General features: G+C 41.3%; 1 protein-coding gene across 7 annotated transcripts in view; it reads left to right on the top strand.

The window, feature by feature from the left end:
- The first annotated feature begins 10,816 nt into the window (after positions 1 to 10,816).
- Positions 10,817 to 24,686, top strand: part of slc12a7b (solute carrier family 12 member 7b) — a 37,515-nt gene continuing 23,645 nt past the window's right edge. For 2 of the 7 annotated variants that reach the window (XM_056737883.1, XM_056737878.1), the window contains exon 1: positions 10,820 to 11,094. In XM_056737883.1, the coding sequence (XP_056593861.1) occupies positions 10,923 to 11,094 (172 nt within the window). In that variant the 5' untranslated portion in view covers positions 10,820 to 10,922. Of the gene's footprint in view, positions 11,095 to 19,072; positions 19,293 to 20,507; positions 20,599 to 20,683; positions 20,724 to 24,686 lie in introns of those variants that run through there. The other 5 variants (XM_056737884.1, XM_056737879.1, XM_056737882.1 and 2 more) reach the window with 5 other exon arrangements.

Below are 24,686 nucleotides of genomic sequence, written 5' to 3'. Positions count from 1 at the left end.
ATGTGTGTGGCACGCAGGGAGCGGATCACCTGCTAACTCCACAGGAGGAGGCGTCGGGCAAGTTGTGTTAGCTGCCGTGAGCGTACGCCACCCTGGCGATGTACACCACGGCTGTCGTGCTGTCCCGGAGGACCAACACGTGCTGGCTCTGCACTAGAGGCCGGAGCCTTCAACTCTAGGTAATCCAGCGCAGACGGGGGCCCGTCCACTGCACCCCACCCCACCCCTTACCCTCGTGGGGCTCTCTCAACGCCTTCTGGCGAAGAGAGGAGGCAGCCTTGGCTGCCCCACCATCGAGGGAAGTAAGGGAGGTGGAGCTGGTTTTCACTGGAGCGGTCCGTGAGTGGAGCGCTCCAAGTTTTACACAGCTCCTCATGCACCTCCGGAACCCGGGTTAGCATGAATGACATCATTTCTGCTTCCTCCTAACTCGACCGCTGGGGGTGGAGCTCGGATTCGTCAGAGTCGGATGTCAGTCTCCCTCCGATGCTGCGAGCGACATTTCATCTACTCACACACCGTTCCCGATGTGTGTGCGTGAGAATCCGGACGGTATGCCACCGCCGGTTGGGGAACATTCAGAAAAGCGAATCGGGGTGCGATCGGCCCCTGAGCACTCTGCTGGCGGGTTTACGTTCGCAGAGTTCCCCATAGCACTAACGCTGCTAACCTGGGTGGTCATCGGGGCCGTAGCCACAGATGTCACAGCCCGGGTAGCAGACGAAATGGTGGCTGGTTCCCGTAGGAAGACAGCCACCCGTGACCGCAATTTCTGAATGACAATGTGTCAACGAACGCTGCTTCAGTGTGCTGGACGCCCACACACCTAATGCAGCGATCGTGTCCATTCTCTGCCGCACCAAAGAGAACAGCCGCGCTGGAGAATGCTCAGTCAGTCCTAAAAAGGACTTTTAGATAAAATCTCACACACCTCAGAACTGCCGAGACGCCCAGGGGAAGGTCGCTGCAGGTAGGGACGATCCGCTGCTACACGTCGTAGATCCGGCAATGTAGAAGAAGAAGAAGAAGAATTCATAGAATTCGTTCTGTTCGTAGTCATGAGCGAAGGCTCTGAAGAACAAAAGGTAAATGAATGCTGCACGCCGGCTTCCTTTTATACCGGATATCCGGGGGCGGAGCCCGGCATGCAAATTTCATTCGCCAAATTTCATTGGCCTTTTCTATAGTAGTCAGAGTTGATTGGTTCTCTAGGGCGAACCCCATCTGTCGTTCTCGACACAACGTCGAGAGACCGACAGAAAGGGAACTCCGGGTTAACCAAAGAAAACCTGCTCCCGACCAGGTTGGGTTCACACAGTAAGTTACTACGGTTACTGACTCTGAGTATTAGTAAACTCTTTAAGAAACAGGCTCGAGTTAATCCGCTCTCTCGTGTTTGACATACCTCACATTTTGAAACGGAAAACCCAGAGTTTCCCTCATTTCATGGTTATTATACTTGGTATCACTAAACCTTCTTTGTATAATGGCCACCTGGACATTCATTCATAATCAAGGTGTTCAGGGTTGCTTTACTATTACAGACAGGTGTGCTGAAACAGAGTTGGAGCTACAGTCTGCAGGACGGTCTCTGAAGAGGAGCAGGCTTGGAGATCCCTGCCGTTCAAGAACCATTCTGGTTTCACCATCCCTTTCTTGCCATTTTAAGATCCGTTTTGGCCACACAGAACCTTTTGTGAAACAGAAGTTCTTTATGGAACCATTAAGACAAAAAAAGGTTATTCTGGTGTGCTTCTGGATGGTCACTTTCCTGCAAAGTGTAGCTTCAACTTTAATCAAACACCTAAACTAGCTACCAAATGCACATTGTTGGAGGGAAGTTTATTAATTGTATTATTACTTTCAAAGTTCAAAGCCTACTATCAGATTTACTGAAATTACCGCCTGCTAAATATGAGACACTATTTGATTTTTGAAAATAGCCTTAGATATTTCACATATTGAATATTTATCTCTTAAAAGTTTAAACGGTTCCTTATCCAATTACTCCCTCTATTGGGCAACGTTTCTATCACAGCCTTAATCCTTAAGTTAAATTAACTGTCAGAGCCCTTTTTGGAGCCTACACATGTCGGAACTAAAATGACGGTTACTAATGAATTCTTTGTAATACAGACTTGCGGTTGGTCCCGTTTGAATAAAGAAAAGTAGCTGATTATTGCTAAAAAAAGAAATCCCACACACACACACAAAAATAAATAAAGGTATGTTGTTAGGTTTATTGTAAAAAAATAATTAAAAAAGTTTATGTTTTTCCTTGATTAAAAAATACATTGAAAATATGTATTCACAAAAGGATAACAAAAAGTCTAAGTACACTCTTTATAAAATAGAATTAATTATTCTCCCTACATAAATTATTTTTAAAAAACACAAAAGAAATCTGTAGTCTAGAGGCTTGGACTTTTCCAATGATATAAAGTTTGTCATAATTCGATTAGAAATTTAAATGCACAGTATTGACGCAAACTTAGTTGTCCCGTATACGGAACAGGTGACAGTTAACAGGCTAAACTGGTCCTCTTCTTCCTCCCACACCTTCTTCATAGTTGTGGAAAGAGTACTGGAAATTTGTTCTGAAGTACAACTACTGTTATATTGCTGAAATTGTACTCAATTACAAGTACAAGTACTGGTGTTAAAAAAGTAATTTAATAACAACTGAGGAAAACTTCTAACCAATTTAAAGACGAAAGCCATTTAATGAATAAAAAAATAAAGAAATAAAGCATTTAAAGAGAAAACATAACTTCATGCAACTATCTGAAGGCTCCATGAATCACGTGGCATGGGCTCTCAATAGTTCCCAGAAGTTACTAGTTACTCATGGAGCTGCGACTAAACAGAACAACTGAGGTAACTTCTATTCAATTTAATGAATAAAACAATGAAAGAAATAAAGCATTTAAAGAGTAAATGTTACTTCTTAGAACTATGGTTGGCAGAACTCTCTCTCTCTCAATGGCTCTGGGTAGAATGATAAAGATTTTTAAAGAGGTGTGGTCCATGGTTTTTTATGGTTCATGTTTTGAGTATAATGTATTGATCTTATGTATTTGACCACTAGGTGTCAGTATTGGTGTTAAATAAAGTGAGTGCAGTTCATGAGAAGAGGAGGAATTATAACGTGAAGCAACATGTGGCACGTGGAATAAAAATGCCAGCACCAGCAATCCTTTGTCTCTGTTTCTTTGAAGTCTATTGAACATTACAGGGTATCAGGAGTGGGGATGGAACAGCATCATGGACGCTATTAAAGGTCTTGAAGGTGTTTGAGTTTATATTGACTATCTTGTAGTGTGGGGGTCTACTGTGGAACAACATACTCAACGGCTTTTCAAACTGACGGCAACAGGTGTGAAACCAAGTCCATAAAGTACAAGCTTTGTTGGATATGCCACCTCCTGATGATAAGAAGGGAGTCTTTGTATGGTTAATTTTCTAAGAAAATTTCTGCCAAATCTACCAGACAAAACTATACACTTGCGAGAGTTGCTACACATCAAGAAAGATTTTGTTTGGTCTTCGGTACATGATCTAGAATGGAAGAGATTGAAACGGCTTTTGACTAAGCAACCTGTCCTTTAATTTTTTTTCTCAGGTGTCCTATTAAAATCTCTACAGATGCCTCTCAGAAGGGGCTATGTGCTGTGCTTCTTCAGGAGGATGGTGACTCCTGGAAACCTATTGCTTATGCTTCTCGACCGATGACAGAAACTGAAAAAAGTTACTCTCAAATTGAAAAAGAGACTCTGGGGTTAGTATTTGGCTGTGAGTGATTTCATGGACATATTTATGGATTTACCTACCTTTACAGTAGAGACGGACCATAAACCACTGATTTCTATAATTCAAAAGAAATTAAATGATATGTCACCTCACAAATTTATGATGATGAAATTACAATGATATGATTTGAATCTGGTTTATACGCCTGGAAAGTATCGTATTGTGGCTGATGCATTGTCTCGAGCACCAGTCGTAGCGGAGTCTTGTTTGAGTTATCATTATAAGCTGCCTACAGAACCAATGCTGATTGCTGAAGTATATACTCAACCGTGGCAAAAAGTAGGAGCTGATCTGTTCCAGTTGAATGGGAAGAATTTTTTGGTGGTTATTAATTACTATTCCAAATTATCCCAAAGTTGAAAAACTTCGGTCTACCACAACGGCTGATGTGATTCATAATAGAAAGGTATTTTTGCAAGGCATGGAATTCCCCTCAGTGTCCAGAGTGACAATGGCCCTAAGTACAGTATCCATGAATTCAGACAGTTCGCAGCACAGTATGGTTAAGCATACTGTATCTAGCCCCTCTTATCTTTTATCTTTAGCTTTTCCTAGCAAATGGAAAAGCAGAAAAAGGAGTGCAAATTGTAAAAAATGATTAAAGGAGGCAAGCTGTAAGTAATTCAGATGAACACCTAGCTCTGTTGAGTTATCATTATTCACCTCTGGCCATTGGATTATCTCCTTCTGAACTATTAATGAATCATAAGCCCTGTCATACCTTACCAAAATTATCCCTGAAAAGTGAGAATCAAAGTTCAATATCGCAAGAGCTGGAACATCAGAAAAGGAAGCAGAAGGAATATTATAAACAGAGAGCTCGGCTATTAAAATCTCTTTCAGAGCAAGATGTTGTCAGAGTGGAAGAGCCCACGTCATGGAGAAAGAAAGCTGTGGTTCTAGAGGAAGTGAATCCAAGATCCAACCTGAATCAAACAGAAGATATAATATTAATAGAAGGACAAATATTACGGAGAAATAGGAAAACGTAAGTCTGTAGATACAAGCAAGGACCAGTTAAATGTAGAGTCGTTTTCTTTGGATGGATCACCTATGGATATGCCCTCCTCCTCAGACAAGTCTTCAGAAGTCCCTGTTGCTGTGCCTTTTTCTGTGGTTGTGTCCCCTTCAAGTGACATTCAAATGAATGAAAAGACTGGTTGTTCAATCTCGCGGAGATCTAATCGGGTGAGAAAACCACATCTTAGATTGGATTTATATTTTTTTTATATAAATATTTTTGTATATGATAAATGAAGGAGGTATGGTGCATGGTTTAATAATGTGGTGTAATGTTATATTATTTAAGGAAAAGGGACTTAATGAGTATAATGAACTGATTTTATGTATTTGACCACTAGGTGTCAGTAATGGTGTTGTATAAAGTGAGTGCAGTTGATGAGAAGAGTACTAAACATGTAATCAATTAAAAGTAAAAGTACACTGTTTTTAAACTACTTAAAAAGTAAAATTCCAGAAAAAAACTATTAATTTACAGTAATTTGAGTATTTGTAGTTCATTACTTTCAACCACTGCTTCTTCACCTCAGGCAGCTTTGGTCGATGCCTGCTTGTCCCGTATGATCTGCTTGTGCGCTTTAACTTCGAGCATGAGCAAGTCAGTTTCTTCGCTTAAGAAGCGTTCAGCCAATCATTGGTTCAAAAATTATTTTCTTAGTTTCTCCCACTATTTTAACTGCTTCTTGAAAAATGTGTCCTTAAATATAATATACAGCTATATAATCTGTAACAATTAATGTAATCATTTATATAACTTGTATTTTAAAATAACTCCTTTTTACCATAATTAAGTTTGATTTCTAATTTAAGGGGGGAATAGTAGGGAGGCTGATAGCGCACTATCCTCACCTGAAGAGGGGAGATGGCGCTTTCGCAGGCGTATGTCCAGGCCAGATGCCGGGCTGACACCCGTTCCACTCGGAGGTCGTTAAACCTCACGAAGGTACTGGGCGTAGTCCAACCCGCAGCACTACATATGTCTGCCAGAGTGGCGCCCTGGGCCAATGCCCATGAGGAGGCCACGCTCCGTGTGGAATGGGCTCTCACTGCAAGTGGGCATGGTTGGCCCGCGGATTGGTATGCCAAGGAAATGGTGTCCACAATCCAGTGCGCCAGCCTCTGTTTGGAGACAGCTCTCCCCTGGTGCTGTCCCCCAAAACAGACAAGGAGCTGCTTCAAAACTCCTAAAGTTCTATGTGCGGTCTATATAGAAACACAATGCGCGTACTGGACACAACACATCTGAGGTTGGGCCTGCAGGTTCACCACCTGATCCCGGAAGGGAGTGGAGGGAACATTGGGCACGTAATCTGGCCTGGGTCTCAGGATTACGTGAGAGTTACCAGTTCCAAATTCTAGGCATCCCGGGTACACCGAAAAGCCCTGGAGGTCCCCGACCCTCTTGATAGACGCGAGCGCCATCAGGAGCGCCGTCTTCATCATTAGATGAAAAAGAGAGGCATCTCAGAGGGGCTCAAGCGGGGCCATTCCTAGGCCCTGTAAGACCACATTAAGGTCCCAAGAGGGTATAGAGCGCAGTCGAGGTGGATTCACTCTTCTCGCGCCCTTGAGGAACCTAATGACCAGGTCGTGCTGACCAAGAGACTTACTCTCCATAAGATCGTGATGAGCGGCAATAGTGGCTACATACACTTTAATAGTGGATGGGGAGAGATGACTCTCTAGCCTGCTGCCCTGGTGATTGATGTACGCCACGGCAGACGTGCTGTCCGACCGGACTAGCAGGTGTCTGTCCTGCACTAGGGGCTGTAACCTCCTTAGCGCTAGAAGGACTTCCAGCAACTCTATGCAATTTATATGCCATCGCAGTCGGGGGCCCGTCCACCGCCCCGCTTTTGCGTGCCAGTTGCACACTGCCCCCCCATCCCCGCAGGGTCTGTCGTAATCACGACGAATCTCGACACCTGCCCGAGCAGAATTACAGCTCGTAAAAATGACAGACTTGCCCAGGGGATGAGGGTACGTCGGCACTGAGGCGTGATCGTAATCCGCCTTGTGCTGAGGTGCCACGCCGTCCTCGGAACCTGACTCTGAAGCCAGTGCTGTAGCGGTCGCATGTGCATCAACCCGAGCGGGGTTACCTCGGCCGAGGACGCTATGTGCCCCAGGAGCCTCTGAAAAAGTTTCAGTGGGACCGCTGTAGCCTGCCTGACCAGTGTCAGACCGTGTAGCACCTACTGTAGTGAGCTGCGCCGACATGCGGACAGAGTCTAGTTCTAGTCAGGGCCAGACCGAAGGGCAGGACTCTGTACTGATACGCCTTCCCCTCGAACGCGAGCCGTAGACACAGTCGGTGTCGAGGAAGAATAGAGACGTGAAAGTACGCATTCTTCAGGTCGATTGCCACGAACCAATCTTAATGATGAATAGCTTGAGCAAGTACCTGTTCAGGACGGGTAGATCCAGAATAGGGCGCAATCCTCCTCCTTTTTTGGGCACGATGAAGTACGGGCTGTAGAACCCGGAGGACATCTCGGCCATGGGGACGGCCTCGATCGCACGTTTCGCCGCCTCTCTCCGAAGTACGGGGGCATTCTCTACCCGTACTGAGGAGTACAGAATGCCCCGGAACTTCGGGGGGTGCTTGGCGAAATGGATCGCATAACAGAGACGGATCGTCCGGTTTAACCACCGTGAAGGGCTGGTGTTCGTTCACGCACCCAAGAACCTTGCCAGCGGTGTTAGAGGGACGTTCTCCTTCACCGCACCTGGGAGGGTTGGTTCGGTGGCTGGCAGAGCGGTCACCTTGCACCGGGGGAGGTCCCTGGGAGGTTGACGGCTCTGCTGACGTACCTGTCTTGTGGCGCTGGTCGACGCAACGTCGTGTGGAGGTTGTGGTCATCCGTGCAATCCATCCACACCCCTGCGTGCCTGAGGGTGCTGTGGAAGAGGGAAACCCAGGGAAAACAACTCAATGAGGAGGTGGGGGCCGGGCCCTGAAAAGGGCTCGGACTTGGTGGAGACACGGCAGGCAGCGTCTCGTTCACTCGGCGATGGAATGGTCGAAGTCGGGCCCGATGTTTCCCCAGGATTTGTCCCCTCAGGGCCGCTGGGAGTCCTTCCTTGCGGACTGCTGACGGGGAGGTCGCTCTCCTCCGCGTAGGTCTGCGTCTCGGGCGGGCCGTCCTCTGGGATGGAGGAACCCTGGAACCGGAGGGACTACTGCAGAGGGGCGGGGCTGCTGGGAAGCAGGCGGCGCTTGTTAACGTGACGCCCTGTGGGTGGTAACGCCGCGGCGAGGCAATATCTGCTGTATTGCCTCTGTCTGCTTCTGCACCGAACAGCCCTGCTTGCGAGATGGGCGCGTCCACCTCGCTCATCTGCGCAAGGTTCAGCCACAGATGCCTCTCTTGGGCCACCATAGTGGACATCGACCGACCCAGTGCCCCTTCGTCGCCGGAGCGCAAGGTCAGCGGCAGTGCGCATCTCACCCACGACTTTAGCCTGAAAGACCTGGAGGATCGCCAAGGCGTGCAGGGACGAAGCAGCCTGTCCAGCAGCGTTATAAGCCTTCGAAACTAGTGTCGAAGAGAGCCTACACGCTCTGGACAGGAGTCTAAGTCAATCCCCATCACAGCCTTGGGCCGCTCCGCCATTCCGGGAAGTCACAGCTGTAGAGCTCATGAGTGTGGAACATGCCTTAAAGGGTACATTCCACAACCTCGTGAGCTCCTCATGCACCTCCGGGAAGAACGGCACCGGGGTGGCTCGCGGTTTTTCACCGTGACCCAACCCCTGAAACCATTCATCCAGCTGGGAGCGCTTCGGAGAGGGCGGTGTAACGCACTGCAACCCGATGCTCAAGTCTGCCCGGGCTAGCATGGCCGACATCTCCGGGTCGATCCCATCACAAGCTCTACCGCTTGTGGGCGGGAGCTCGGAGAGATCGTCCGCGTCAGATGCCAGTAGGCAGCTGTCTGATGCCACGACAGAGATTTTATCCTCATCCCGCTTACGTGCCTTCCCGCTATGGAACGGTCTACCGCCGTCCATCGGGGACACACCAGGTGAGCGAACTGGGGTATGGGCGGTCCACCGAGCCGGAGCTGGTGGAGCGACATCCATAGCGGTCCCCATATCACCCCCACTGCTCGTCGAGGCGGTCGATTGCGCCGAAGCGGCAGTCGAACTTGTCTGAGAAGCAAGCAGGCTGGCGGCAACAGTCCCGAAGAACGTTGCCAGCCGTGACCGCAACACATAGACATATCCTCGCAGACAGAACATGTCGTATCAACGAAACTTGCTTCAGCATGCTTGACACCCAAACATGTGACGCAGGCTTCATGGCCGTCTGACTCGTGGATGAGTCTGCCGCAATCAAGGACACAGCTGCGAGACATGCTCACAGCTGTAGGAAAATGCTCTTTTAGGTAAGGCTCTGTGTTAAACTGCCACGATGTCGAGGGGAAGGCCGTCTTCACACAAAGGGATCCGCTGCTTCTGCGTCGTGCCAGCAGGAGAAGAAAAACACTCTCGAAGAATGAAATTCTGCAACATGAATTGCACAGGTTCCGAAGAAAAAAAAGGTAAGTGAATGACCGCCGCCATCTTCCTTTTATACCCGTATGTACGGGGCGGAGACTGGCGTGGACGTGCCATTCGCCAATCCCATTGGCGTTTAGAAATTCCTCTCTGAGATGATAGGTTCTCAAGATCAAACCCCAGTCTGTCTCTCAACACAACGTCGAGAGACCGACTGAAGAGAAACTGCATTTTTCTGATTTCAGAAGTATATCTTCTAAATCTTTATCATTCATGACACTTTTGGGCCTCATGTATTTATTGATTTAGTGCATTGCTGTTGTGATCTCACTGTTTCAAAACGACAGTCAGGTAAATCACACATAGAAACAGTTCTCTATATATCAATGTTATAAGACTTTTTACAAACAAAAGCAAAATGTTTTGCTACCTATTGAGAATATAAACCAAATTAAATCACTGCGTAAAGGAAGGCTGAACCTTACATTTATATTAGTGAGGTTCATTTTGTGTCATAACCAGACAGGCATAATATCAACCCCCATGTGTGTTTGTGTTCGGTCACTGGCGGCATGTGAAGCATCCCGTCCCACTTTGTCCATGTCTTAAAATAACCCACAGCAGCTGAGACAAAAGCCTTAGAGATTGAACAGTTAATGCAAACAAGCTTGCAACAAATTGAAACAACACTTAAAAATACAAAACAATTTTAAAAAATCTAAATGTTAACAAAGTAATCTCACAATGTGTCTTACCTGATTCCATTGAAGAGAAAACTGAGCTGTTGCTGATCTGCATCTCTGCTTGACTAACAATGAGATGAAGCTGCTGTGTTTAATAAGACTGGCTAAACATTCAAGACTGAGATGAGATAAATATTTGCAGCGCTTTTCATTAACATCATAAATTCATGACATGCATAATGTGACATTGTGAAAATAATGTGTCCTGTGTGAGATTTACACATCTGAGCCAGTATCAATTATCCAATGCAACTATTTAAATAGAGTGAGAATAGGTTTTTCAAAATCGTATATCTGTTACTCATCAGTTTCTATGAGAGAAAAAACTAAACAGAAAAAAAGAAAACAGAAAGTGGATGTTAATAAAGCCACAGGCCCATGTGGAAATTCGATAAAACTAATAAATACAAGTAAATCCTTTCACATCTGTTCATTAAACAACAGGTCAATTCAAGAATAGGCCTCAATGTTTACATTAGTCAAATTACTAACCCTATACAACACTAATAACTTTCAAAAATTAGCCGCGTAATTAAGCTTCAAAAATTGGGTTTGTGATTAGATAGACAGATAAGATTAAAGTAGAGCTGATATATTATGTATATTATTTCACTCCAACCGTTTAATTGTGTCTTCTATAGTGTACAGAATGTATAGTATTTACCTGTATGTATCTATATGATCCCCTTTAGATGTCAGCCAACGAGCGCGCTCTACGGTACATGGACGCGCATAACACGCGCGCACACACACTCACACAAACTAACGGATTATCGGCAATGAATCACGGGTGTAAGGCGTCTGATCCCTAAAGTTTAAGAGAGACCGGACAGGTCCGACCCACGGATGACCGACATGAGCGAGAGATTTATGGTCGTGCCGGTGGACCGCGGCGACGCGCGCGCAGGTGAAAAAAGAGTTGACGGAGATTCCGTGTTTTTGGACACCTGTGCCGGTAAAGACGAACGGCGGGGATCAGTGTCCATCCTCGAGTACAGCAGAGAGCCCAACAGATTCGGTGAGACGCTAAATAACCAGGAAGACACGCGACTGACACTGTCGAGTCTTCATTATTGCGCTCAAAACTAGCACGAGGCCACTGTAAATGAAGGACGCGCGCGCCTGTCAGTCAGTTTATTCAGTGAGAACGTGAAGCAAAATATATTTGATCTGATCAATTAGAAAGTTAATGTAGAAGTGTGTTATTTATTCAGGCGGTTTGTTTTAACGCGCTACATCTCTCTGAGGAGCTTTAAATCTCTCAGGTCAATTTTCTTCTCTCCTTTAACATACGAGCTGATTTACATGTTTTCTTACAGGAATATATCGACAGACGGTTTTAAAATGAATATAAATATTGTTTGATGGCTTATTGTGCCGCTCAGTTAAATTCTATTATTAAGATTGTACATCGTTAACCTCAAATGTTTTTTCCTCTATGTCAAATATTCATTATGGATGTTTAAAATTAAACCTTCAAGTAAATTTTATGGATATTTACTCTAATTATAATTTGATTATGTGATTGATTGTATATTCATTATCTTTACACAGACTCAATGAGAGGACAGTGTGTAATGGGACATGAAGCTCATATTGTTTTTCAGATATAATTTTAGGGGTTTGCGTGATTGGAATCTCATGGGTCTCCATGCTCAGCTGTCTTCATTATTAGCCATGACACATCTGTTTGTTTCCAGGGTTAGACATCTAATAGACTGCCTCTGAAAACACTTTTTGAAAAGAAATAATAATGGATTGGATGCATGTTTGTATATAAAGTTCTTTATTTAAAATGTCTGAATTTGAGTAATATAAACTAATGAGTCTACATGCATGTGGATGAAGGGAAAAACCTAACCAAATTAAGTCTTTTAGGGTTGTAATAACCGGTGTCATGTTTTATCTTTGAATGATATGAAAGCTTTAATGTGCCCTCATTAAATTTAGCATTGCCCTTATCGAAGCGCTCTTAAAACCGAAGTGTCTTCTTGAGTGTCTACATTAGCTGCTCATATAGTCTGTTAAGAAGTCTAAAGTAGTGTAATTGTGAGAGACGATCTCCTGTTAAACTTATGAAGGTCTTAAGATGATCAGGAGTTGGCACTTACTTCAGGTAATTTAATACAGTAAAAAAATCGAAGCTCAACATCTTGTTTAATAGTTATTTTTAGTGTTAATAAAGATATCTTTCTAATGGGTTTAACAAAGTTTGATGGGATAGAGTTGTTTTTGAGATCTGTTGAAACATTAGTGTCATCCGTTAGCGTGTGAAATGCCCCGCTGTTGGAAAAGTGCAAATGAGAGTCGTCTTCCAGATGGTTGGGCCAGGGAGTGTTGGGTATGGCAAGCATTGGATTGGGTTACACACTCATTAAAGGAGTGAAGAACATCACTATTCATACAGTATGTGGCAAAGCTCTCATGGCCCAGAACAATACTGTCTTATTCATTAATACTTTTGGACTTTACTCTCAAACCCTGATCTTTGTTTAAGCTTTACTTATAAAATGAAAAATTGCTTTAATTGTTTTGGAAGTTAAATGTAGATTGCCCACTGTATATTAAATAATAATATAAATCCAGTTTGTCTGGAAAAGGGTAGTTCACGCAAAAATAATAAACCCTCATGTCATTCAAAACCTGACTCTGAATCACAAAAGAAGATATTTTGAGACTGTATCAGTGGGTTTGTGTTCAATGGAAATTAGTTGGGTTTAGTGTTGTTTGGTTATCAACATTCTTCAAAACATCTTCTTTTGTGTTTTACAGAAGAAAGTTGTACAGGTTTGGTTTGATGTATTAAAGTACACAAAATTGTTTTGTTGGCCATATGACACTGCTCTTGTACTTTAAGTAAATATCACATCATGATATATTTTCTCAGGCTTCATAGTGCTGATTTAGCAAAACCCGGCAGAGAAGATATTCTTGAAAGTGTGTTATGTTCATTTTCTCAGGCTACACATGTTACTGGTGAGGTAATGTGAGCTTTACTGGTATCTGCTCTGTGGGGTCGTTTGAACAAGTTCATGATGTCAACATATAATTCAGTAGATGTGAAGGTCTGGTTGGATGAATGTGGTCGTGTGACCTCTGTTTTGACATGTGCTATACTGTTGCCTGATGGAGGCCGTGTGATGGAGGGTGGTCTTCAATGAGGGTTTGAGAGTGTGAAACCGAGAAGAGGGAATTTTTATTTAGGGCATTTCTTCATCAGGATACTGTGTACAGCTGACTCGACAAACACGTCCTTAACACGTATATTTGTGTCTGCAAACTGTTCATAACAACAGCGACAGGCTGTTCTTGCACAACAGCGTTTCCAGTTTACTGCAAATATTTTCCTCTCCTCGCATGTGAATGAGATGCACATCATCCAGTTTGTTTGCCTTTCGGCGCTGATCATTTTAAAGTCAAGGAGTTGTTTGTGACTTTATTGCTCTAATTGGCATCATAAATTTCTTCCAGTGCTTGTGTTCAGATGGTTGCTTTGTTTACTCAAGCGCTCTTTCAAACTGTAGTGAAGTGCTTACATAGGCAGCATTATAAGGCGGCAAAAGGAGCCAAAAGCAGTTCCAAAAGTTGGAAGCAAAATTATTGTGACAATTAGTAGCCTATACTGCCTGCAGGTTGGTTTTATTCATTTATTTTCTATGATTTTGAGGCGACTTTAGTTAGATATTTTTGTATTTGCATATGCACATTGATGTAATTTGGTGACTACACAAAAGTCATGGATTATGATTGTTTAGTTTATGTTCTCAAAAAAAACCTAGCAAATCCCATTTAACAGATTGTTGATTCCTTTTGGGTACTAATTCACCATTCACTCCAGTGTCTCTTTCCACATCTGTAGGGTGGTTTGAACGGCCCACCTCTCACGGTCAAAGGTCCAGAATTTAAGTCAGTTTTGTCTTTTCACTTTTATCTAGAAAAAAACAGTCCAGTGATTTTGTTACCTCACTGATTTTTGTTGTTTTCAGTGTTGAAACGTTTTGGTCTATATAAAGACAAGTGTTCATGGTGTTTTGGAACAGATGTACTGCTCCATCTCTTCACCACTGGGTGTGTTTTGTGTCTCTTCACCTTTAGTTTGGAGCCCTTGGATGACAGATTGAGTCAACTCATCTGATCTGTGTTCATTCTCGTGTGAGAATAAACTGAGATTCAATTCTGGTTCCTCTTTTTGTCCATTGTGGGGAGTTTCCAGACTCGTGAAACCCGTGATAAAGAGCAGCGTGATCTTGGCTCATGACTCTTTCATGTCAGCACGTTCCGTCTCTGAAGCATCACTGAGGCACTAAAAGAAACAGGTGGTGTGTTATATTGCTAAATAAACATTTGCTGTCAAGATCTGCTTGGCACTATTTCTTCATTTGTATTTGTTGAAACTCGAGAAGCACCATCAGCTGCAGGTCTCCTTCTTAAAGGGCTTGTTCAAACAAAACTGATTCAGTCGCCCTCATGATGTTCCCAAACCCATATGACTTACGGTCTTTTCTCAGACTACAAGGATAGTGTGTTGATCTAGTGCATTTCACTTGTGGTATTCTCTGACTGGTAAGATGTTGCCTTAGAAGGAAGATGACTATGTAGGGAGCTCACTAGGTTTTGGTACATAGCCAAATACTTTGTGTCCATGCTAATAACAGATTTGTGAGTCATGTCTGTTGTTGACTGCGGTTATTAAATCTAAGGTGATAACGCTTTACAATAATGGAGATAAGCTTTAGATGTTGGCACTGTTGGGCTGTTTGACCTTCAGCTTTTTCCCAGCGTACCATCCCAAGAAACATCTCGCATTCACAAGGATCCGACAAAACTCTTGGAGATGTTTCGTTTGAGCTGTGCGTCTTTAGCTATAGAAAATAACAAAAGTGTCACCTGATCCTGTCTTGAATGACAGACAGCTGATCTGAGCATCTGCTGTGATATTTGAGATCTGTCATCACCTGCTTAAAGCTGCCAATGAATGTCAGCGTCCATCTGTTGACTGGGATGTAGTTTTCAGTAATTGTTTTATACGACTGTATGGATTGTTGTAAATTCCTCTGGTGTCATGCGTACCTTTGTGAGATTTCTCCTGTGTCTGCTGCTGTCTGTTTATAAAAGTGTGTTAAATATGATCTCCCCAACAAACATTCCCAGTCTGATTAAATGTGTCTAGAATAACCGGAACAAATGAGTCTGTTTTGCTCATTATAGCTTCCTGTGGAAATATTACTGCAGGTCTAAAGAATCTTTGTGTAAAAACACAGTAGTGAGTGGAAAGTTGATTCAGCATTATGTCATGATGCCAGGAAATGAGTGTTCATGTCCACTTTGTAGTCTCACTCCACAGTGTTGTTACTGTAGCATGGAGGGCAGAATATAATCAATCGTAATAAACTGTCATGTTGAGGAAGAAGGACAGAATTTCATCTAGAAATGATTTCGAAGATGTGAGATGAGTCCAGCTTGTTTCACCGGACGCCATCACAAGGTGGCAGCAGAGTAATGTATAATGTATATGTTGTGTTTGCCATTTTTCAATTAAAAATGTTTCATGACTATATTAGTTTGATAAGATATATTTGATAGAATGTGTGTTACACTTTAAATATCAAATACACTTGTTATGTAATGACTCACTTGATCATTCTGCATGGCGTTGATAAATACTTGAGTTACGCTCAATCGACTTTGTTCTGATATTTCATTAGAGGTGTTTGCAAAGGCAATCAGCTAGAACACCCTAGCAACCATTGCCAATGCCTTAGTAACCTTAGCACAGTAGCATTGTGGCCGGCAGTTTTGCATAGGTCATGTTTGCAAATGTGGTCATGACCCCTCTAAGACCTCTTGTGCGGTTATGTTTGAATTGTGATGAGGGATTGTGTGATTTTTATTTTTTGCATTGTGTGTTAATTGTTTGTGGCATCATCAAGCTTTTCAAAGCACAGGAAACAAAAGGCTTAGCTGTATATAAGAACACAGTTGGAAGTCTACAGTCTACAGATCTGTTTTTGTTTTCATTTGGAGGAAGCTGGAACTGGAAACGCCTTTTGGTCATTTTAGTGTTAAATGATCATGGACACTTGAGGGAATTATTTTGAGTTATATCTTAAGGCATAAAAATGCATGTTTTCATTTCATCATTGTCATTACTTTAAGAATAATGTTGTTTGGTTGATTGCTCTGTATCGGTGTTGCAAGGCTCTGTGGTGTGTGTTAACAGTCCATTTTATGCTTTCAAAAGCACACAAAACATATAATGACAGTTATCCTACTGTATGCAGATATACGTGATGTCATGTTTGATGACAGAGGGAAATCCTGCAGTTCAACTTTTTTATATTACAATATTCAAATAATTTTATGCAAGGATAGGGAAGCTCTGCTCCAGCATTTTAAATTCTCAGACTAACTGCATTTTTATGTTTGAGATCATGATGGCAAACAATGAACTTCTTCTTTTTGCTCAGTTTGTGTGTGGGGTTAACCTTAAGCAGGCTGGTCTTGTTTGGACCTTTTCGGATCAGAAAAGATGGACACAGAGTATTTAAGAACAACAAGCAAAGTCCTTCGTAATTGGAAATTCCTCATGTCTTATGCAGATAACAGAGCAGAAATCTTTCTTCTTTGGGCTGTAATGTGTTCAGCCAAGCATGTGAAGCCTGCATTGAGCACCAGTAGGTACACAAAACTTGACTATTACTAAAGGAATATTCTGTAATTTGTACTCGTTTTAATGTCATTAAAAAGCAAACATATACTAAAAATGTATAGATTGAATGCTTTAGATAAACATGTCTGTCAAATGCATAAATGTTCTGAGGCCATATGGGAGTTTCATTTTAGACATTGATGAAGACTTTTGTCACGATTCTTTTAATGCAGATTCAAATCCAGATTTGGAAGGTTATTAGAGGTAGTAAATAATCAATGCATCTTTTCAATGGGCTATTTCTTAAACTCAACTCTTGGCTGCTTTAAAAGGGCTTTCCATTTTGTTTGGCGTTAAACATTTTTGAGTGTTATTTGGAGCAATAATGGCTGAAAGAACACTGCATCAGTGTAATCCCTGTGTTTTTGGCTCACTTCTCAGTTTGTTATTTTTATCTCTCTGACCTGATGGTTTTGACCGGTGAGTCCTCTAGCAGGGTGATGGGATGGGGTGTGGGGGGGGGGTGTTCAGAGGTCTGTCTGCTCAGAGCACTGCGGTGTAATTGAATCTCAAGTGCTCGACTCCCAGAAGGCCGGGCAGGACACAAGTGCATGCTTTGTGTGTGTTACCTCACGAGAGCACTTTCAGATAAACCTGCTGCATCCTGCTTCTCTTTGGTTGACTGAATGTCCTGCATGTCATGTTGACCATGAGAAATGTGGAATAAACATTAATGATAACAACACAAATGTCTTATCTGCTGATGTTCTGTGGCGCTAAACCCTATTAAACTCATCCAACATCGATTAAAATATTTCACATATTTTCACATGGAGAGGCTGACTAGTTTCTATGAGATCAGACTGGCAGATGAATAACAATCCTTCAGGTTTATCTATGAAGCAAAAAATCTATTTTTATTTCATTCATTACCTATTCAATTTGTCTTAATGTGTCCTTGAGCTATTATGTGATATGTGTTTATCTATGGTTGTTGTCGTATCAGGATTGATGCATCCCGCTTCACATGCCATATTGACAGAACCAGCCGATGCCTTAAGCTGCTTTCAGATAAGATAATCATTTACACCATTGATTGTAAATTGGGTTAATCCTCAATGATAAATGCTCTTCAGATATTTAGAATTTGAAGATGGGTGTGGATTGCATATTTTTGTGTCTTTGAGCAAATTTGAACATAGTTTGAAACATTGTTAAGATATTTCTTTATGAAGAACAGATGACATGTAAAGTTACAGAGAACAAATTGTTCATTTTTAAAAAGACATGATGCACAAAAAGACTGCTACAGGTGTTCCCTGGAAAAGAAAGAAAACAAACACCTCTGTTGCGTAACATGAGGAATGTCTGAATTCCAGTGTGAAATCCAGAACGACACTTATGTGAATCTAGAACGTTCACGCTGGCAACAGGCATCAGGCATGTCATTGAACTGCATGTAACACAACAATCACAGTCACTGGTTACTCAATCTTATGTCACATCTCATTGTTGATCTGAATGTGCATTCCTTCAATAAATGAGGCGTCTGTAAGTTTTGCTGTTGGATAAAAGCCTTCTGTATTCTTCTCCGTCTTGTTTTTGCGCTTTGTACAGGAGCGAGTGCAATTACAGGCGTGTCAGATGTCAAACCTGTTTACTGCCACCGTTACTTCAAGCATCATGCTAAAATATTCAAGTTTAATGTGAAGAGTCAATTGTTTGTGTCAGGAAGCCATTGATGGTTTGACTTCTTGAAACGTGAACACAGTGGTTCTTTTGTAATGGGATTCTTTCTGTTACATAAATTTTATTATCATACATAAAGTGCAATAATATTTTATTCTTAGTAAGTGAAAAAATAAGGAACAGTTTACTCACAGATTTCTAATCTCAGTCACCATTCACTTTCTTTATCTAAAGAAGAAATGCCATGGAAGTAAATGGTGACTGAGACCGTCTGTCTCCAACGTTTTGTGTTTTTGTGTTACACAGTAAAAAGAGACTCAAACAAGTTTTAAACAACATGAGGATGAATACTGTAAATATATTCCCTTTATCATGTGACTCTGTTTTTCTTTCTTGAAATTAGTTTAGTTGTAGAAACAAGAAGGATTAACTGTATTCTACTCTAACTATATCGTTTCTAGTTTAAACTATTCTGAAACAGGCTTAAAGGGAGTCACTGGAAGTTTTTAATCAGTAGCTTCCTTTATCTGGTGTCTTGTTGTGTCTGTGGAGGATCATACAGCCTCAGGCGAGAGGAGGAGACGGCTGAGGCCGGCCCACAGGGGCGGTGCTGCCTCCTTATTTGGAGCAGGTCTGGTCACATGTGCAAGCCGGTGTCTGTGAGATATCAGCGCGACTGAGAACTTCGAACCTCAACTCGAACAAGCCACGGCGGGAGGGTGAGACAGACAGAGATAAGAACTGGTCTCGCTCTGAGACGCATGGTGAGAAAATGCCCACCAGCTTCACTGTGGTTCCCGTTGATGATGTTAGAAGGTGCGCTCAAGAAGACGCGGATGAAAACAGCGTTCTGAAGGAGGAGGATGAACAAGCCGTAGGTGAGCTGCTGTGTCCTCAGGGTATATTTGGGAATCTGGTGTGTGTATCCAAACAATCCAGCTGGATGTGTAGTGTTGTGCCTCGGGTTAACCAAAGCAGTCTGTAGTTTGTCTTTATCTCTCTTTCCGTCTGCACGCTGTGAACACGCCCTCTCATTCTTTTCTCTTTTCACACACGTGTGATCGAAGCATGAAGACAAACTAATGTGGGAGTGATTCATTTTGTTCTTTGCTTCTGCTCGCATTCACATGCCGGTTATTTGACACATTTTTGGAAACACTTAATGCAGTCAGCAGTTGTCTGTTTATTACATGTGTGATACTTATAATGTGGTTATTTCTGAGTTTATTGACACTGTTGAATTTCATTATCTCCATCAGACAGACGTTATATGAGCGTCACTTACACCTTTGTTTGTATCCCTTACATTCAATATTTTGAATTTACCATTTGAAATCACTCTTATAGTAGGTTAATTTAAACCAATGGTCCGATTTGTCCTTTTTTAACAACGCGTCATTTTTGGGGGTCTGCTGTTATGCAGTGTTTTAACTGTACTGTAATTGAAACAGTTTAGAAGAAAGAAATATGTTAAATATAATAGACTATCAGTCAGATCTAGAGTAGTTTGCAGTTTATTGATAACAGGTCGATGAGCTCATCAGCCAATGAACTTCTCCAAGTGAGCGTTCCAACAGCCATTTCTCACTGTTGTAGTTTCTCTCTGACACTCTTTTCTCCTGCTAATTTCTTCCATGGTTTGCAATTACGGCCAAAATTTACATCTACATTCACATTTATGCATTTGACAGACGCTTTTATTCGACTTGCATTGCATTTTTCCTATACATTTTGTTTTCGAAATAAGTGTAATCCCCTGTGATGGAACCCACAACCTTGCGTTTATAACGCAATGCTCTTACTACTGCGCTACAGGAAAGCTGAAACTTGACAGACTCTGTATAGGAACAGAAAACAGAAAAGCTTATGTAAGCTGTAAGTTGTGAAATGGCTGTTTTTCTGCCCGCTCTCTCCAGCGACTTGTAGAGAGAATGAGATTCCAGTCAATGATATTGATCCGTCCTGTTCCTGCCTTCCTGTTGGTCCCCTATGGTGGGAGTTGAGACCCCACCCTTGAAATTCATCCAAATCTTAGGAAAGGAGTAGTTTGTTGTAGTTATTTCGTTCTGTACTTTACAGACCGCAGTCGGTGGTGTCCAAATAAAACGGATTTCAGACGAAAGGGTTGCTGGGAAACTGCCGTCCACACCGTAACCACAAAAGCCTCCTTAAAGATAAGAAAAGGTCTTGCACTGCTTGAGTTTCTGCCTGATTACATATTACTGGGATAAAGCGCTGAGTCTGACAGCTGTATTCAATTATTCCACAGCTCCACCCATGAAAAAGACGAGCTGAAATCGAATAACAGGGTAACTGTAAACCGTCTCGGCATCTGCTGTATGTGCTCAAAGCTTTTAGCTCTTGTTAGAGTCGAACTGAATAAACACACTTGCGTGGACTTTTGTTTGGATTATAGAGTTCATCAGTAAATAGAGTTTGATTGAAACGCTATGTTCAGAATTGCAAGCAAATCGAAGAAGAAAGGGAGATGGCAACGCAGTAGAAAACAATGCCAGTGGCCAAGTTGGCATCTGAACTGATATTGGCTTATAGCAGAAAAACTGGTTTGAGAAGATTGCTTTCTGTAGAACTTTTCGCTGATTCAGCAGCAGGAGTGAAGTTTATTAAAAACATCCCCTTTTTGAGTGATTCAGTATTTACACAAAGAACACAACAGTCTGTGAGAGTCACTAAAAGATTGTTTCTTATGACTTCAAAACAGTGATTTTTCGTTTTATCCCTCCAAAAACTGCTTGATTATGGATGTTTGTACAGTTTTTGTTACTGGCATGTTCTCTGAAATGTAACTAGACACCAGTCTATTTTTGCTTTCAGCTTTAAATGGCACAAAAATGAAACACTGTATCTTTAAAACCCCTTTATATTTTACGATTCAGATGTTTTGTATCTAAATGTGAGTTTTGGGCAGTGGAAGAGAAAGTCATATTGTCTTTTCAACCCAAAGGTCAGTTTCCCATAGACAGATGAAGCGTGCTTCATTTTTTACACATGTCCTCCCTGTTACTGATCCATGACCATCTGTTGGTGCTGCACTATTAATCGTGATTTAATTGTGATAACGATTTATGTTTCCCACAATTAATTGAGCATAATCGGTGTGATATAAAAGCAAGCACAAAACTCCCGAGCTTTTATCTTGCCCTGCCACTTTACAGGACAAACAAAACACATCATGTTTCACTGCATTTCTACTATTTTTCTACTTTTTTTACAAAACCTAAAGACAAACATGAGGGTGACCAATGATTTATAAACAAAAGAACAAGAAATCAAAAATGGAGTAGCAAGATTTCATTCCTAAGGTCACAAATGTTCATTTTTGTGGTTGAGTGTTTAGATAATTTATTGCGTGCTTTGAAAAAAACTGCTGAAGAAGTTCAATGGCAGCAGATTATTCGTTGGCTGTGAAGTATAGGCCTTATAAATATGCTGAAGTCAAATTAAATAATAGTGATCAAAAGTTTGAGCTAAATAATCGTGATTATCATTTTACCCATGATCGAGCAGCCTACCGTCCGTGATGAAAAGAATGGACAAACCACTCTGTGAATTCTTGCTTTCTAGCAAATGTGTGTTAGTCATATAGAAATTGAAAAAGACAGAGTTTGCTGTTTGAGGAAATAATTATATTTAGAAAGATACATTGTTAAATCGTACACTGTATACCTTAAATCGTATGTACCTGAAGTAATGTGATCTACCAAGTATAGATGTTTAATCTTCATTTGTGCATAAATAAGATTCTTACCTTTGAAAGAAAGAATAATCACTTGTTATGTAATAGAGCAGATGAATTGTGACGAGACTATCGTCAATGTTAGGCTTTTAATAATTTGCATGTATTTGAATTGTCAGGTGCTCGACACATATTCAAAATCAGTTTTAAATCTGACATTAATATGGCAAACATCATGATCACTTATCATATTATTATTTAAATCCTGCAGGTTTTCTAAATGAAATTGTGAAGTTTTGTGAAATTTGAGCAGAAATGACCCTGTTGATATTCAACATCATTGTTGGTGGCATGATTCTTGTTCTTAAGTTTTTTATCCTGCTTGATTTTGTATGGTGAGTTTTGTTTTCTGGCTTCATTACAACATTAATAGATCCATACACCTCCTCATCATGTCACAGAAATGTCGATCACTCCCCCGTTCCCTGTAACCTCAACCAGATGTGAAACATGTAAAAATACACCGGTGTGTGGACTTTATCAGCACACCCTGTTCACATGGCCAAACAGCAAAGATGAATGTATTCTTCAAGTAAATGAAAAGCGTACAGGAGATTTGATGTGGAGCTCTTACATCTGTTGTCACTCTTCATACATTAAACTTCCTGTTTCCTGTCACGGCTGTGTCCTCTGCTCGGCCCAACATGTGCTACGGTTGATAAGACGCTGTGTGTGTGTTTCCCTTTCATTCTGGCACAGTGACCTGATGACTCCACATCCCGTAGCACCACTTTCTCTTTTTCTGGTGTTCTTTCTCTTGAATCCGCTCAAAGAAATAGTTAAACATTCCATTGAGATGCTAGAATGACTTAATTTGTGAGAGCTTAAGCTTAACAACGGTGCACAATAAACCTATAAATAAGACATGTTGAATTTGACCTCTGTTTCTGCTCAAGGGTCATTTGATGAAGTCTTCTGTCTGTACCGACCCAAATTTTCATTGTGTTAATCATCTGAGTTTGGTTATAATGTGCTCTGTTGTGTGTTTTACAGTTTCAAGTTTGATTCTCTTGGTCCGGAAACAAAACAATTATGCATTTTCTCCTTGTTTGTTTAGCGTTAACTTAACAATAATGGCATTTTAACACTGACCGTAATGATAACATCACAACATTGATTGGTCAGCTTTATGATGAATGTTTTGTGATGTCCCTAGTGAAAAATAAATATAATAAAGTTTATTTGAAATTGTAGTAGAGTAGGCGGGGCGAGACCGTGGTTCGAGTCCGGTGAGTAATTGTGAATTAGCGCCATCTGTTCGCACAATTGGTCAATGTAACAAATCTCCATAAAAGGGAAGGAAGGAGTCGGGAACCGGAAGACATTTTAAACATTTAATAACCGAAACAATAACAGCCGGCGAACAAAACATAAATACAAAACACAAGAACATAAATATAAACTTAACATAAGTTCGGGCCCGGTCCTCTCTCTTCGACGGTCCGGTCGCTCGTTCCTTTTATATGCTCCCAATCTCCTACGTGATTCGAGACCGGTGTGCGCACAGCTGGCGCTAATTCACAATTACTCACCGGTATCGAACCACGGTCTCGCCCCGCCTACTCTACTACAGAAATACATATATTTCATGCTATGTAAACTGCAAATCTATTTACATCTTACGTACTTAATGAAAATACACAAGATTGTATTTGTGGTATACTTAATTGGTATACTTAAAGTCTGCTAAACGTAATATACTCTAAATGTGCAGAAATATTGCTGAAGTCCATCTTAAAATGTATTTAAGTGTATTTGGTTGTGCTAAAGTGGAGCTATTGCAAGCATGCTTTAGGTAAACTTTAAATATCTTGCATTGAAAGATTGATTTTAATTAAAGAATCATAAAGTCGATATCAAAAGTGACACTAGAACACATTTTTATTTAAACAGGCTTAATGTGAAGAAATGTGCATTGTGTATAAATAGTTCTCCAAATAAAAGAAATTATAATTGTATATCTGTAAGTCATTTCAGGAAATATGTTAATACATTTAAACTACACATAGCATGAAATAAATGAATTTTAAATTAATAGTTTTTTTTCCTAATGGTAGCTTCCTGAATATTTTATTTTCTTGAGCCTTACCAAAAAAAAACAAGCAAACCAAATTACATGTGTGAATATTTATAAATCACTACAACTATTTGAAAATCTGGAATCTGAGTGTGCAAAACAATCAAAATATTTAGAAAATAGCCTTTAAAGTTGTCCAAATGAAGTCCTTAGCATAGCATATTACTCGCAAAAATAAAGTTTGGATATATTTAGGGTAGGAAATTTACAAAATATCTTCATGGAACACAATCTTTATTTAATATCCTTATGATTTTTGACATAATAGAAAAAAATGTTCCTGTAATTTTGACCCTTATATTCTATTTTTGGCTATTTCTAAAAATGTTCCTGTACTACTTAAGACAGGTTTTGTCGTCACGTTTATGAAGATGATGTGAGTGGTGCTTAACTCTTCACCTGACTTGTATTATTCATGTCTGGAGCACAAATTGTTAA

This window comes from Triplophysa dalaica, chromosome 23 (assembly GCF_015846415.1).
Source record: "Triplophysa dalaica isolate WHDGS20190420 chromosome 23, ASM1584641v1, whole genome shotgun sequence".
Taxonomy (NCBI): domain Eukaryota; kingdom Metazoa; phylum Chordata; class Actinopteri; order Cypriniformes; family Nemacheilidae; genus Triplophysa; species Triplophysa dalaica.
This window is presented reverse-complemented; position numbering and strand designations above follow the sequence as displayed.